Source organism: Hypomesus transpacificus, chromosome 15 (assembly GCF_021917145.1).
Source record: "Hypomesus transpacificus isolate Combined female chromosome 15, fHypTra1, whole genome shotgun sequence".
Classification (NCBI taxonomy): Eukaryota; Metazoa; Chordata; class Actinopteri; order Osmeriformes; family Osmeridae; genus Hypomesus; species Hypomesus transpacificus.
Window position 1 is genome coordinate 105,530 of NC_061074.1, and position 14,568 is coordinate 120,097.

Here is a 14,568-nt window from a genome sequence, read left to right on the forward strand (position 1 = left end):
CCCTCTACCTCTCTCCATCCCTCTGTCTCCCCATCTCTCTCTCTCTCTCTCTCTCTCTCTCTCTCTCTCTCTCTCTCTCTCTCTCTCTCTCTCTCTGTCTCTCTCTCTTTGTCCCTCTATTTCCCTCATCCCTTTCTCTGTCCCTCGATCTCTCCCCCTCTCTCTGACTCTCTCTCTATCCACAATGTCCTGGGCACACAGCCCTAGCCACTCATCTTGTGCTGACACACACAAGCTGACACACACACAGCGCATGCACGCACACAAAGCCTCTTCTCTCCCTCTTCTAATGAAGCTGTCTCTGAGCTGACCCCCCCTACCCTCCTCACAGCCAGACACCTCATTATGAAGAATCCACCCACACCCTTGTAAACACACACATAAACACACACACACACAGCCTCACCATACACATCCACATCAGCTAGAGTACCATGTCATGAATTGAACCTTGATTGTACCTTGATGTAGGAGTGCAGGTAGTGGTCCAAGTTCTCTTCATGGCACTTGGCTACAATGTGGACCAGCACCCTTGGAAAAATGTCAAAAGATGAGCATCAAGAATATATTCAGAATCTGGCAACCCGTCTGCAACATTTAAGACTCAGATCCATTCTTTTTGACATCAATAATCTGATATGCCAGGATAGGTACCAGCTGTGCAGAGGAGCACTTCTCTAGAAGAAAGAGAAGGAAAGCTTTTTGCAGAGCAGACGAGAGTGTGGCTGCAGTACCGCTGGTTACCTGGTGGTGGCAGCAGTGACGTCGTCGTTGTCGTTCTGAGTGAGAACCTTGAACAGCTGGTTGAACAGGACAGGCAGGAAGCGAATGATGGCTGGGATCTTCTCCATACTGAGCAGGCCCTGGAAGAGAGAGAGAGAGAAAGAGAGAGAGAAAAAGAAGACAATTTGAAACAATGTATCGCTCCCATCTTCCTCTCCTTCTTTATCCCTCTATCCTCTGTCCACCCTCACCTCTTGGCGGTCAAACTTCCCACCATCGCTCTCACTCTCTCCCTACCTCCCTTCCTTTAACAATCCCTCCATCCATCCCTCCTTCCCACGCTGCACTCTCCCCCCTTCCTACTTTCATCCCTCCCTCCAGGAGGCTGAAAGATCCCTCCCTCCCTCTCTCCCTGTGTCCTGACCTTGAGACAGTTGAGGAAGTTGGAGGTAGGAGGCTGAGAGAGGTCCTGCTCTCTCTTCTGACACTGCTGGAAAAAGCGGTTCAGATGGGCATCCTGGAAAAAAAGAGGACAGTTCAGCTCTTCTTCTCCTCTCTCTCTCTCTCTCTCTCTCTCTCTCTCTCTCTCTCTCTCTCTCTCTCTCTCTCTCTCTCTCTGGTTACCTGAGTATAGACAGTGGACAGAACGTTGGTGGCCACTTTGAAGATGGGCTTCCCCCCGTCCACCCACTTCACCTCCGATCCATTCTGTTGGGAAGGCAGAAGAGATGGGGAAGAAAGAGAAAGAGAAAGGGAGAAGGAGAGAGAAAAGAGGAGAGAGAGTGTAAGACATTTACATTATGTTTTTTGGGGGGGGTTTTGGGGGGGAGTTAACACCTCTGTCTTTGCTTATCCATAAATGTCTCCCTCCCTCCCTCTCTACCTTGGTGCTGCCAGGCTCCTTGAGGGCCAGGTACCCAGCTGGCAGGTTACAGGAGACAGGGATGCTGAACTCCTGAGAGGAGAGGCGGCCATCTCGGAGCAGAGGCAGCCAGGAATAGCCCACTGTTGAACACACACACACACAACATACATTTTTCAGAGCTACCTTGCTGTTAAAGAAATTACAATTCCCTCCTGGCATTGGTCCGCCCTCCATACCTTACTCCCTCCATCCCTCCTTCCTCCTTACCTGAGGTCTCTAGAGCTTCTTTTCTCTTGGCGTTGGTCTTGGCGTTGATGTCACAGGTCACATGATAGAAGGAGAAGAGCAGGTGGTGCTTCTCATGGAGCTGGGTGGGGAGCTCCACCTTCACCTGGGGGACGGGGCAGGGGGGGGTAAAGAGTCTCACAGAGGGATAGACGTTCTACATGATAGTCTCACTGTGACTGGAAGGAGACTATCTCCTGTTCATCTCTCTCTCCTTCTCACTCCCTCTCATTCTATAACCTTCTATCTCTTTCTCTATTTCTCCTTCCAACCATGCTCACCTCATCGTAGAAGTCGGGGTTCTGAGAGTGATGCAGGACTGTGGAGCAGGCGGAGGTGGTGAAGGCTGACCCTCCCGGCTTGCCGTAGATGCACTGCAACGGCCCAACAAAAAAACAGGAAAAAAAACAGGTCAGTGTGTCACTTCCAGGAAGCAGGTAACAGCAGGGAAGTTCCCAGTGAGCCCCCCGTGTGGGGCAGGGTGAGGTGAGGGGGGCAGCCGGCAGGAGGGTTCTCCTCAGGGGACTGAGTCAGCTCGTTCTCCGTACCTTCAGAGGCTTGGCCTGTTCGTCATCCGAGCTGAGGAACTCCACGTAAACAGCAATGTTCCGAGCCTGGGGAGTAGGGAGGCGTGAGAGATTGGAAATGTGTGTGTGTGACAGTACTAGGCGTGTGTATGATATCTACTAACTATGCTAGGCGCGTGTGTACCTAGGTGGGTGTACGTGAGAGTGTTTTATGTCTGTGTGTACTAGACGTGTGTGTGCGCGTGTGTGTGTACAGCGGTGTACCTTGGCGAAGCTCTTCTGGCTGTCATACTTGAGGTGGCGGGGGTGGACGTAGATGTGGTGGCGGTAGACCCGGTGAGGGTGGGTGAACCTGCTGCCCTCCTGGAGGAACTCCTCCACCTCCACCGTGGAGGGGTGGAGGGCCACACCCTCAAACGGCTTCACCGGCACGTAGGAGGACGTCACACAGTCTGTAGGGGGAGAGGGGAAAGACAGATGGAGTTAAGAGAGACGGGGAGAGAGAGAGAGAAAGAGAGAGAGAGAGAGAGAGAGAGAGAGAGAGAGAGAGAGAGAGAGAGAGAGAGAGACAGGGTCTTACTGGGGTGTTCCAGGGGTACACAGTCCACTGTGATGTCCAGGGTCCCTGGGATGGTCTGCAGCTTGCTGGTTTTCTCAGCCCTGGTCAGAGGTACAGAGACATGTTAGCTACTGTGGTACACAACGTGCCTTCCTCTACCCCATCTTGGTGAGGTCTAACGTAGCTCTACTACAGTAGTCTGTACCCGTACGCCATCTTGGTGAGGTCTAACATGTCTCTACCTTCGATACTCAGACACCATCTTGATGAGGTCGTCAGTCGAGATCTTGTTGCTCTCCTGTTTGAAAAGCGGTGAGAAGCGCGACTCCCGGTCCACTGTTCCCTGGTTGTCCTTAAACACCGACCTATCAGATTAAACAAGAGCACAGCATGAATGAAGCTGATTGGCTGGCTCAAGTGCGATGAGCTGATGACATTCTGCACCGAGAAACTGAGTGTTACTTTAGTTTAGCACAACTGAAACAGGGAAGTCCATTGGGGAACAACAGCTATGACTTTGGAGTTAATATGAAAAACACAAAAATAAACTCCCACACACTAGTGGATGAGTGTTAGTGCCAAAAAAGAGGCCGTGGCTGCAGAATGGATGGGATATGAAGTGAGTACAGGTGGTGGGGCTGGTGGAGGGAGAAGGGACCACATAGGGACTCACCTGATGCACCAGGCGAAGGGCATGTGGTACTTCCCAAGCTTACTGCAGAACTGCTTGTTGGACTTCAACATCTTCTGCACCGTCTGGAGGGAGAGAAAGAGAGAGAGATAGAGAGAAGGGCAGGGGAGAGCGAGAGGGAGGGCAGCATAAGGGGGCGAAGGGCAAGTTGAGAGGAGAGAGGGCCGAGTTGGTAGAGGATAGTGACAGTGGGGTGAACATCCATCACTACACCCAGCAGTTCCCAAGCCCTTCCACGTCCTCACAACACACACATCGCTACCTTGCTTGAGTCGGTGTTCTTGATGTACGGCTCTGCACCACAGGTGATGTTTCCCATGAGCACCTTCTCCACCCTCGCTACCATGACGATGTCAGTGTGGGGGTTGGTCACTGAGAAGATGGCCTACACAGAACACACAAAAATACCATTTGTGGTGGCAAGAATGAAATATGGTGCGTGTTGTCGTGGGTGGCAGCCCCCCCCCCCCCTCACCCTCACCTGTTTGGGGAAGCAGAGCCAGGAGTCGAGCTCCTGACTGAGGTGACAGTCTCCAGGTCTCTTCTCAGCAGGGGAGCCCAGGCCATTCTCCTGCCCCCCGGGGCCCCCTGGCCCCCCCGGGGCCCCAGACCCCACCAGCATCTGGCGCACAGCTTCGTGGTTCATGTCCACGTGGAAGTCGGCTGACACCTTCCTCCCCTCGCGCACGTCCAGCAACGCCACCGTCACGAAGAATGGCTCAATCTGACAGCACAGTGAACACGCTGTTAGTCTTTGAATGTGTTTGTTGTTTGCTGTATGATGCTGTATGTGTGTTTTTGGTATGTCTGTGTGTCTTACATTCGTGACCGGCCCGGCCTCTGTCTCGTTGAGGCAGCCCTGCAGAGTGAGGTTGAGGGACCTGCAAGTGATCATCAGTCTCCGGCCCAGCTTCTCCTCAAACACACGCACACTCTCCCCTGTGGGGGGGTCCACACGCGGACTCCTCAGCACCTGGCACACACACCAGCACGCACACACACCAGCACGCACACACACCAGCACGCACAGAAACATAAACAACGCACACACACACAAATGAAAGACAGAAGTATTCAATTAATTTTCCTCATATTAGACAGACAGACATGTAGACAGGCAAACAGACAGACAGGAAGACAGGAACGTACCGGAGTGTCGGGGTCGAGAGAAAACAGGTTGAGTCTGTCCTCTCTCCTGGCCATGCGTACGCCCTCCTCTGTCTCTGAGATGTACTGAGGAAGAGAGATGGACAAAGGAGAGAAATGTTCATTTATAGATCAAACATGGTAGAAAGTCATGTCAAGTAACGTACAATAAAGTCAAGAAGTCAAGACAAGTAACTAAAAAGGTCTAGTTTAGTGTGGTCAAGCACAGCTCAGTCCAGTCCAGATCAGGCTTGTTCAGTCCATTCCAGTCCAGTTAGCTCTGGTCCAGGTGTTGGCACCTACCTTTGCCAGCTCAGGATTGATGCCATTCTCTGAAGTCTCCTCATTCTCATGGAGAGAACCGTCGCCTAGCGACATGTCAAATACATCTGGAGATACATCAGAGTTGAATTAATGAAGGACTCAATTAAGTAGTCAGTAAACAAATCAATGAATGAACCAATGAATCCTTTATGGATTCTTAAAGGGAATGCTAAAGATATTTGAGAAATATATGTATTATCGGGAAAAATAGAAGGATAGAGGAAGAGGGGGGGAGAAGAACAGAGCAGAAAGGATAGGAAGAGAGGAGTGAGTGAGTGAGTAAGACATAAAGGAGAGGAGGAGATGAAGAGGGGAAGAAGAGAGGAGAGCTGGCCTCATCCTGGCCTCATCCTGGCCTCATCCTGGCCTCATCCTGGCCTCAGCCTGGCCTCAGTCTGGCCTCAGCCTGGCCTCATCCTGGCCTCATCCTGGCCTCATCCTGGCCTCCTCTACAGCAGAGGGGCTTTCTCCTTTCACAACTATCTCTCTATTCCGTCTACAGTAGTCGGTCACACACACACTTAATGGTACACACAAACACACAGAAATAATAATAACATAATGGAACATTCCCAGATAATAGTAGCCCTACATCCGAGCCCCACACACACAAAGGCCAGACATATAATGACACAATCTGAACACGTACGCACAGAGTGCTGAGAATAACCTCCTGTGTTATTTCAGACACAAAAGCGGCGAGGTAGCTATATATAAAGTTAGATTGAGCACTCACTCCATTTCCTAGCTATCACACTTTTCCACCTCACTCCCATCATGTGTGTTAATGTGTGCGTGTCCACTTTCTGTGTGTGTTCAGGGTACATATATGTTCAGTGTGTGCATGTGTTTCATGTTTGCGTGTGTTCAGTGTGTATGTGTTCAGTGTGTGTGTGTGAGAGAGGGGGGGGGTCATGGCAGAAGTCCAAGAACATGGAGTTATGACAAGCAGTTGAATAAGCAACATTTCTGCTGCAGCACAGAGTGATGTCATGTGTTTCTGATTGTCCTGTTATTAATCCCAGAGTTTTGTGGGATATACCCCTCTCTCTGCCTCTTTTTCTCTCTAACTCTCTCAATCAGCCTCTTTCACATCCCTCTCCCCCTTCTCCTGCACTCTCTGCCTCTCTCTCTCTCCTCCCCTCCCCCTCCGCCTCACCCTGGCGGTGGTCTGTCAGATCCAGGCTCTTGCGGTCAGGCGCGGGGGCGGGGGCAGGGGTGGGGGGGCCGTCATGGGGGCTGATCTGCAGGATGCGGGTCAGCGTGCTGATCCAGTCCTCCATGTCCTGCTCTGACTCAGCAGCCAGCACAAAGTACGTGACCTCGTTCATCTTCAGCTCAAACGCATGCTTCCTCAGACGGTTGTTCTAGAGGAGGCACACGCACACAAGCACATGCAGTCATACACAAATACACAGGCATACACACAGGTATACCAACACATACAAACACACAGTGACAAAGTATGTGTGAGTGAATGTGTGTGTTTGATAGTGTGTATAACTAGATGCGTAAGTGTGTGTGTGTGTGTCAGGGCTAACTCACCTGCACCACACCAGTGCAGGAGTCCAGGAAGATGCATCCCTTGGGCTCCTTGGAGATCTTCTCATCTTTGTAGAAGTTCATGATGTAAGAGTTGTCTGTCAGCTGGGTCAGCTGGAAGAACCGTCTCTTGAATGACTACACACACACACACACACACACACACAAACACAACCCCAAAACAGATGTTGAGATTTCATATGTTGGATCATGTCAGTGGGGTGTCTTATTTTGGAGGAAGGGGGGGGGGGGGGGATCCAGATAAAGGGGGAGAATTTGAGGAAGTGTAGCAAGAAGATGGAGAGGAAGGTCCAAAAGAAAAGACCGGAATACAGACAGAGGGAATGAGAAGGAAAACAGTGCATGAAGGTTATATATGAAGATGGAAATAGAGATTGTGAGAGCGAGAAGGTCACAGAAGGACCCATAGTCCCCCTCACCCTGACAGTGATGCTGTTGTTGACAGTGCTGTTGAAGTTCCCTTTGTAGAGCCATCCTGAGCGGAACACTCCGATGCCTCCCCCGCTGCCCCCTCCCCCTCCCTTGGAGGAAGACAGAGAGGTTGTGTCCTGTAGGAAAACAAACTAATTAATAAAAAATAAAAAATAAACTTGCCTTTACATTGTTGGAGGCAGAGAGAGAGAGAGAGAGAGAGAGAGAGAGAGAGAGAGAGAGAGAGAGAGAGAGAGAGAGAGAGAGAGAGAGAGAGAAAGAGAGAGAGAGAGAAAGAGAGAGAGAGAGAGAGAGGGGGAGAGAGAAAGAGAGAAGAGAAATACAAAGATAAAAGAAAGGAAGGTCATAAAAAGCTGACCTCATCCTTGTCCATGTCTTCATGGTCAATCTCAAAGGAATGGGAGGGCAGTTTCTCTGCCTTGTACAACTTCCTGTGGGACGGAGAGAGGGTGGAAAAGAGAGATGGAGGGAAGGAGGGAGGGGGTGAGAAAGACAGAAATGGAAAGCGTTGAGGACTAAATCAGCTGTTGAAGGATGACAGCTCCATCTGGCTCCATGATCAGGTTGTGAGCTAGCTGTCAACCTCCTGCCTCATACCGGCACCAATCCTAACAGAAAGACACTCGTGTCTAAGGGAGAAGGAAACGAGGGGGTAGGGAGCAAGGAGACAGCATTAGAAGGCTAGTGGAAAGGGGCCTGAGGGAAGATTCTGGACTGGGCCGAAGACTATGGGTGGTGGACTCCTCTCCATCTCCTCCTGAAAGGACCCAACAATAGGTATCCCTCTGTATTGCCCACTTCACTGCATTCACATGCTAGCCTATCTTTGTATGTGCGCTAGGGGCTGTGTTCACAAGCTAGCCTGTCTTTGTGTGTGCGCTATGGGCTGTGTTCACAAGCTAGCCTGTCTTTGTGTGTGCGCTATGGGCTGTGTTCACAAGCTAGCCTGTCTTTGTGTGTGCGCTATGGGCTGTGTTCACAAGCTAGCCCGTCTTTGTGTGTGTGCAGTGATCTGCAGCAGGACTTGGCAGCTTGTCTCGGTAGATCGGAGATCTGGACCTGGTTAACATTAACACCATGTTGTGTACAGTGTCTCTAACTGGCCTACACAGAAGCTCATGCTCAGGGCAGACTCCACCCCCTTCTCACCCACTGAAAATAAACACCAATTCAATAAAGAATTTGGGTAAGAAAAGAGATGATTACGCTGTGTGTGAAAATCATAAATTTGGCTCGCGGAGTCAAGGTCATGTGAAGTGAACTCGAGCCCCCCCAGCGTAGCGACCCTGGGGAGAGGGGGGGACATTCCTGTGGCTTGGGGTCAAAGGTCACCAAGGGGGCCCAGTGCTGCGTCTGGGAGACGGACACACTGACAGCCCCTGCAGCCAGGGACTGGAGACCCTGTTTAAACTTCCTTCCTCCATCCCTTCCCTCCTTCCTGTTTACACTCATGTTGTAATAGGTTAACTATCACCTCAAGGATGGAAACATTTACTACTAGACTTTACAGCATTCATGGGACTCTGGGTCAACTAACGTGCACTCTTTACTTCAGTCTCTCTTTCACTTTCCTCGCATTCTCTCACTCCTCTCTTTCTCCCTGTCTCTCTGTGCTCACTCTCTCGTCTCTTTCTCTCACTCCTCTCTGTCTCTCTCCTCTCTCTCAATCAGCAGCAGCCAGAGGCCATGTTGTTTCTCCCTGCTAACATCATCACTCAGCTCCATTATGTAACCTGGGTGTGTTTATGGGTGCTTGCGTGTGTGAGAGAGAGAGCTGGCGGTGAGTGTTCTGCTCCTGTGTTTATAGGAGAAAGAGAAGCTGGCATGCCTCCCTGGTCACGACACCATGCCAAACAACTGGCCCTGGCTCTGTCCCACTTTGATGACATCATGACCCTCTAGGGTACACAGGTTCTGAGGAGTGGAGCAGTGTGACGGTTGTGTGTGCTCACACATGCACACTGATGTACAGTGTACAATCGGAGTACTTGTCTTTCTGACTAGTTGTATTGATTTCTGTCTGTCTGTCTGTCTTTCTGTCTGACCAGTACTAGGTGAGTGTCATACCTGGGAAGCTGGCGGTAGTCTCCAGCGTAGTCCTCATACCTGTAGTGGACCAGGTGGAGATGGGAATTGTAGTACTGGCAGGCCTGCAAAACAGGAGGCAGGAACACAGGCCAGATTCACATGAGGCACATGATATCCTTAACAGCAGTCAGGAGTCAGATTCAGAGTCAATCTCTGATTCCTATTCAGTAAGATTTAGAGGGTAAAAGCGGTAAAAAAGAGATTGAGGGGTAAAAGAGTCGACATTGTAATCCTTTTCACATGTAGATAAGTTTGGATATTTACTGTCCTTTCTTTCCTTAGGGAGAGTACTGATACTATGAGTCTGGATAGGCCCCATCAGCCCGGAGGAGCAGAATGACACCTATCTAGGAAAGTTCGATCTGGCGACTATGAGGGGTCTTTACAGACCAGTACTCTTACATTACTGCAGTGTTTCCCACAGATTAGAAAGCAATTTGTGGGGGTCGGTTGGCACGTGTCTGACGTGCTGTGTGTGTGTTGGGGGGGGGGGGGTCAAAAGAATTCCTTTGTTAATAATTTGTTATACAATATTAATAAAAAATGATTCCCACCTTCACATGAGTCCCCTTGTCCTGAGACCTGCTTTCTTACCTGCCTGTTTGTCCACCTCACCTGTTGCTTCAGCTGGCTCTCTCACAGCACATGTTGGATACTGTCTTCCTCTCCTACTCTTTCTTCATTGCCTAAAGGCATTCTCTCTCTTTCTGTCCCTGACCCTGAGCTTGAGCAGCACTGGTTGAAGCCTGAAAATATTGTAAACAATTTCTGCATATATGCAGATAGCAATGCTAGTGCTAAATAACTATTTAGCTGGTCGGCTCCGTGACGCCTTGTAAGTAGGGCTCGTGAGACTGCTCACCAAAAGAACGAAGCGAAACCCACTTGTCTAACAGATTAAGACATTAAGACACTTTTAGCTACGCTACTAATGCTGAAGGCTCGCTGTTATCGCTGTCTGTCTTACTGGAACGGCGTATCTACGTCGTTGCTAACGTGTCCTGACGTTGCGACTGTGTATGTGTGTATGTGAGAGAGACGCGTGAGTGACAGAGAGACGGAGGGAGAGCAGGGAAAGGAAATGCAGTGTTTTAAATAGCATTTAAAAAACGAAACGCAATATGTGGCGGCCTGTGTTGATTCTGTGGCGCACTGCCACAAATGAGTGTATGTGTGGGAAACACTGGACTGGTAATGACATCCACGATCAGATCAGTCTGACTAGGAAGGATTCAATTACCATCATGTCCCCATGGGTTGGAGTTACACTCTAAGGCCCTTTCTCACTCTCAAGCACACACAGACACACACACAACACAAACATACACGCACACAACACAAACATACACACACAAATGTAATCAAAGCCGAATCAAATGCACAAACTGTACGGACACAGTCTTTGTACGTATGTACATATTCATCTCTATCTTTCTCTTCCGTGCACTGCACGCACACACACACACCAAGCTGTGGTCGAGTGGTTTCACATCCTTAGTCTGTCTGAGAGCTGTTGTCACTCAGTGTCATCCTGTTTTTGCCAGCAGTAACTCTGGTAGTTATCTGCTATCTAGCGACACACACATTGTCCAGAGGGGTCCCCATATGTCTGGACTAAAGGCCATCTTCCCCCGTCTACCCTTATACCTCGTTCCCTCAGGTCTAAAATGCAATGACAAATACAAAAACACCCAGACACACACACACACACACAGTCCAGTGGACTGTGACAGGGTTCTGCTGTGTTTCCATCTGCAGCAGAGCAGCTCAGGGGGGACTCAGACCAGGACTGCTAATTCAATCACTTCCTTCTTTGTCTCCTCCCTCTGCTCGTACACACACACACACACACAAACCACTAAACTCCAACAAACCCACCAGCAACTGACATTAACCCCTGCTGACTAATCCCCCCCCCAACAACCACCACCAACTCAACCTTTCCAACAGAAACCATAAGACCACTAACTGAAATCCCCAGGATTCCCAACCACAGTCTAACTGCTCTCTCTCTCTCTCTCTCTCTCTCTCTCTCTCTCTCTCTCTCTCTCTCTCTCTCTCTCTCTCTCTCTCTCTCTCTCTCTCTCTCTGTCCCTCTCTCTCTCTGTTTCCCCCTTCTCTGGGGCCCTCCCAGGTCTACAGGCCCCAACTCCAGGTGGTCCAGCTGTACATGATGACCTCAGCAGAGAAAGCTGGGTTTCCCCCTGCAGCAGACGCTAGAGTTGTGCTGCTAGCTGCTGGAGCTAACAAGCTACTGGCAACCTCTCTCTCTTCTTCCTCTCTTACTTGTTCTCTCTCCTTCATAGGCACACACTCACAAACCCACACAAACTCACACACACACACATCCAAACAAAAACACACACAAACATTCAGACAAACACACAATCTCAAACTCACCTGTCTGACCAGCAGACACTCAGCTTGAAGCTCCGCCCCCTCGGGGACAGTGGAATGCAGAGTCCGCCTCTCCTGTGGTACCGTGGCAACCTGGAGAACAAGGGGAGGGGCATCAGGCAGAGGATGCAGAAGGGTGGGGTTCTATTACACAGATGGAGCGAGGCAGCTTGTGTGTGTCGTGATGTGACCTGACTTGACCTGACCCGACTAGACCCTGTTCCAGGGATGGGGCTGTAAACCCAGATGAGTAATTAGCTAGATCAGATCCCACTGCAGATCAAATCCCACTGCAGTCTAGCTGTGCTGCAGTCATGTTTTTGAACATCAACTTGGGGAATGAGAGGCTGCCAGTTCTCTTCATGAGTGGATGTAATTGAAAGGACATTAGCGTGTTAACGAGGTCAGTAACGAGGTTGTTAACGATGTTGCTAACGAACGCTGCACTCTAGAGCCGCTGGATTACTTTCTGTAGTAAACATCAGGGTTATTTTGGCGTGTAGAGACCAGAGTGTGTGTGTGTGTGTTGGCATGTGCGTGCGTGTGTGAGTTTGTTATGATGTAAGTCATTAGTACAACTAAACAGGCTTGAAAGCATTTGTATAAATACATGAGTGAAGAGAGACAGAACACTCACGCTAACACACATACACACACAAACACACGCACACATACTGACCGTGAAGTCGTTGTCAGGGAAGAGGAGCAGGTCTTTGAGGGAGTCTTCCTTGAGCTCATCAGCCAGCTCGGACAGAACAGCCTCATAGTCCAGAGGGTCAATCAGCTTAGGTTTCTCCTGCTGTAAGGACACACACACAGTTATTTAGGCACTTCAGAGTAATATAAAGTTGTATCAGTTAAATAATCAAGAGAGATAACAAATTAGAAATCTGAAAAAGAAAGTATGACCCTCCCCCCCACTCAGGAAATAAATACATGAATGCATGAAAACTAAATTGCCATGGATATCACATACAGTTTACTTTCACTTCCTGTGGTCAATCACACGATATATGACATCAACCCCCCCCCCCCCCCCCACACACACACACACACACACACTAATACCATTGTTTGCATATCTGATACAACAAACCCAGACATTGCACAACTACAAAAACCAGAGTGCACCACAGCAGCTGTGCTATGAAGGTGGCATTCTCTGAAAGCAGACTGACACTGCTCTAGTCTGACAGAAGAAGACCGGTGTGATAGGACCTGCAGTCTGAAGGAGGACCAAGCATGGGGTCAGAGAAAGGGAGAGGAGAGAGAGGAGGAGAGGAGAGAGATGAGGGGAACTCTTCTTTCTGTTAAAAAAAGAGAGAGAGAGAGAGAGACAGCGAGAGCGAGAGAGAAAACAGACTGATCGAAAACAGAGCACCTGTAGTCTGTGCTTCACCTCATTAATGTAGCTTAAAACATCATAACATCCGTGTTAATCCGTCTGATGAAACAGAACAGCACTTCCACCACTGCTAGAGGTGAGCGAGGCTGAGGAGGAGGAAGGGACATTCAGACAGACATACTGTACAACGCAGGAATCACACTGACATCAACATAGACATCACACTCTTCCTCAGCACCAGAGAAGAGCCAGCGCGGGCTCAGCTGAGCGTCGTGATGTCACCTGACACCGTGACATCACCAGGGGGGCGTGACATAGAAACACCTCAGAGTCTGGATAGAAACACCTCAGAGTCTGGATAGAAACACCTCAGAGTCTGGATAGAAACACCTCAGAGTCTGGATAGAAACACCCTCAAAGTCTGGATAGAAACACCTCAGAGTCTGGAATAGATCATGCAGCTCACACACTAGCCAGTTGTGTGTGTGTGTCTACATGTGTGCGCGAGTGTGTCTCCTTTTACAGACAAGCTCTGTTATTTCACCTTAATTACGGAGAGAGGAAAGAAGTGAGAGATGGGGGGACGAGGGAATTGACAGAGAAAGAGAGGGAGAGAGAGAGAGCGTGTTGGTGTGACTGTCAATGTGTGAGAGAGAGACCATAGATAGACATTATGACAGGAGGGATGGAGTGGGAAAAGAGAGAGAGATTGATGGACAGAGAGACAGTAAGTCTGAGACAAAAAGCGATATATATAGAGTGAAAGAGAGGATGGAGGGTTTCGGCCTGTCTAGACAGGGCGTGAGAGGGTGAGAGGTATAGGGCGTGAGAGGGAGAGAGAGTAGGAGTTCATACATACACAGCTGAGACGAGAATATGCCGACCTCTCTCGCTTGGCCTTAATCTTCCTCCTGAAGGTGATCTTGCTCCTGAAACTCATCCTGATCTGACAGCTATACTGATACACACACACACAGCCACGGCCCTGGGTCCCAACACATACACACACGATCACTCACTCAGGACATGTGCTCTGGAGATACTGAGCAGTTGGGTGTGTGAGAGCCGTCAGCGCGTGTGGCCAATGAGGAAGTAGAGCTTTGGTGTCACACACTGCAGGCTTAGAAATGTGCACACTAATGTGCACACGCACACAAACCACACACATACACACAAGCACATATCGAGACAGAAACAGTCACACTCAAACAGAGAATGAATAGGGCGTATGGGGAAACCAGAAGAAGTCCCAAACTATCAGTCTCCCTCTTATCTTTCTCTCAATGGCTCTCTGTCTATCTTTCTGTGTCTCCCCCTCTTCTCTCTATCTCTCTCAGAACAGATGTTTATCTTTGGACTCAAGCTCCTTACCTTAACCTACGACATCTATATATATATATTTATATATATATATATATATATATATATATAAATATATTTATCTATATCTACGTATGTCTATATTGATGTACATATTTAGCCTGTACAGTGCTGTAAATCCCACTAGTACAGATAGCAGCAGGTGGATGTATTGGCAGTGAGAGACCACTTCTCTTCTCTCGTGTGTCCTTCAACTGTCATTCTGACTCTATTAACACACACACACTCATACACTCATACACT

The 14,568-nt window shown here is 49.3% G+C and overlaps 1 protein-coding gene across 2 annotated transcripts in view; it reads right to left on the bottom strand.

Moving 5' to 3' along the window:
* Window positions 1-14,568, bottom strand: part of dock10 (dedicator of cytokinesis 10) — a 37,007-nt gene that overhangs the window by 18,385 nt on the left and 4,054 nt on the right. Inside the window, exons 1-25 of one of the 2 annotated variants that reach the window (XM_047035361.1) lie at window positions 13,805-14,235; window positions 12,280-12,399; window positions 11,604-11,693; window positions 9,183-9,265; window positions 7,474-7,546; window positions 7,103-7,231; window positions 6,666-6,800; window positions 6,280-6,487; window positions 5,100-5,185; window positions 4,800-4,883; window positions 4,471-4,623; window positions 4,132-4,374; window positions 3,913-4,035; window positions 3,633-3,715; window positions 3,202-3,324; window positions 2,981-3,060; window positions 2,665-2,852; window positions 2,422-2,487; window positions 2,155-2,247; window positions 1,856-1,979; window positions 1,607-1,728; window positions 1,348-1,431; window positions 1,148-1,240; window positions 745-863; window positions 462-531 (exon numbers count right to left, since the gene is read on the bottom strand). In XM_047035361.1, the coding sequence (XP_046891317.1) occupies window positions 462-531; window positions 745-863; window positions 1,148-1,240; window positions 1,348-1,431; window positions 1,607-1,728; window positions 1,856-1,979; window positions 2,155-2,247; window positions 2,422-2,487; window positions 2,665-2,852; window positions 2,981-3,060; window positions 3,202-3,324; window positions 3,633-3,715; window positions 3,913-4,035; window positions 4,132-4,374; window positions 4,471-4,623; window positions 4,800-4,883; window positions 5,100-5,185; window positions 6,280-6,487; window positions 6,666-6,800; window positions 7,103-7,231; window positions 7,474-7,546; window positions 9,183-9,265; window positions 11,604-11,693; window positions 12,280-12,399; window positions 13,805-13,885 (2,853 nt within the window). In that variant the 5' untranslated portion in view covers window positions 13,886-14,235. Of the gene's footprint in view, window positions 1-461; window positions 532-744; window positions 864-1,147; window positions 1,241-1,347; window positions 1,432-1,606; window positions 1,729-1,855; window positions 1,980-2,154; window positions 2,248-2,421; window positions 2,488-2,664; window positions 2,853-2,980; window positions 3,061-3,201; window positions 3,325-3,632; window positions 3,716-3,912; window positions 4,036-4,131; window positions 4,375-4,470; window positions 4,624-4,799; window positions 4,884-5,099; window positions 5,186-6,279; window positions 6,488-6,665; window positions 6,801-7,102; window positions 7,232-7,473; window positions 7,547-9,182; window positions 9,266-11,603; window positions 11,694-12,279; window positions 12,400-13,804; window positions 14,236-14,568 lie in introns of those variants that run through there. The other variant, XM_047035360.1, reaches the window with a different exon arrangement.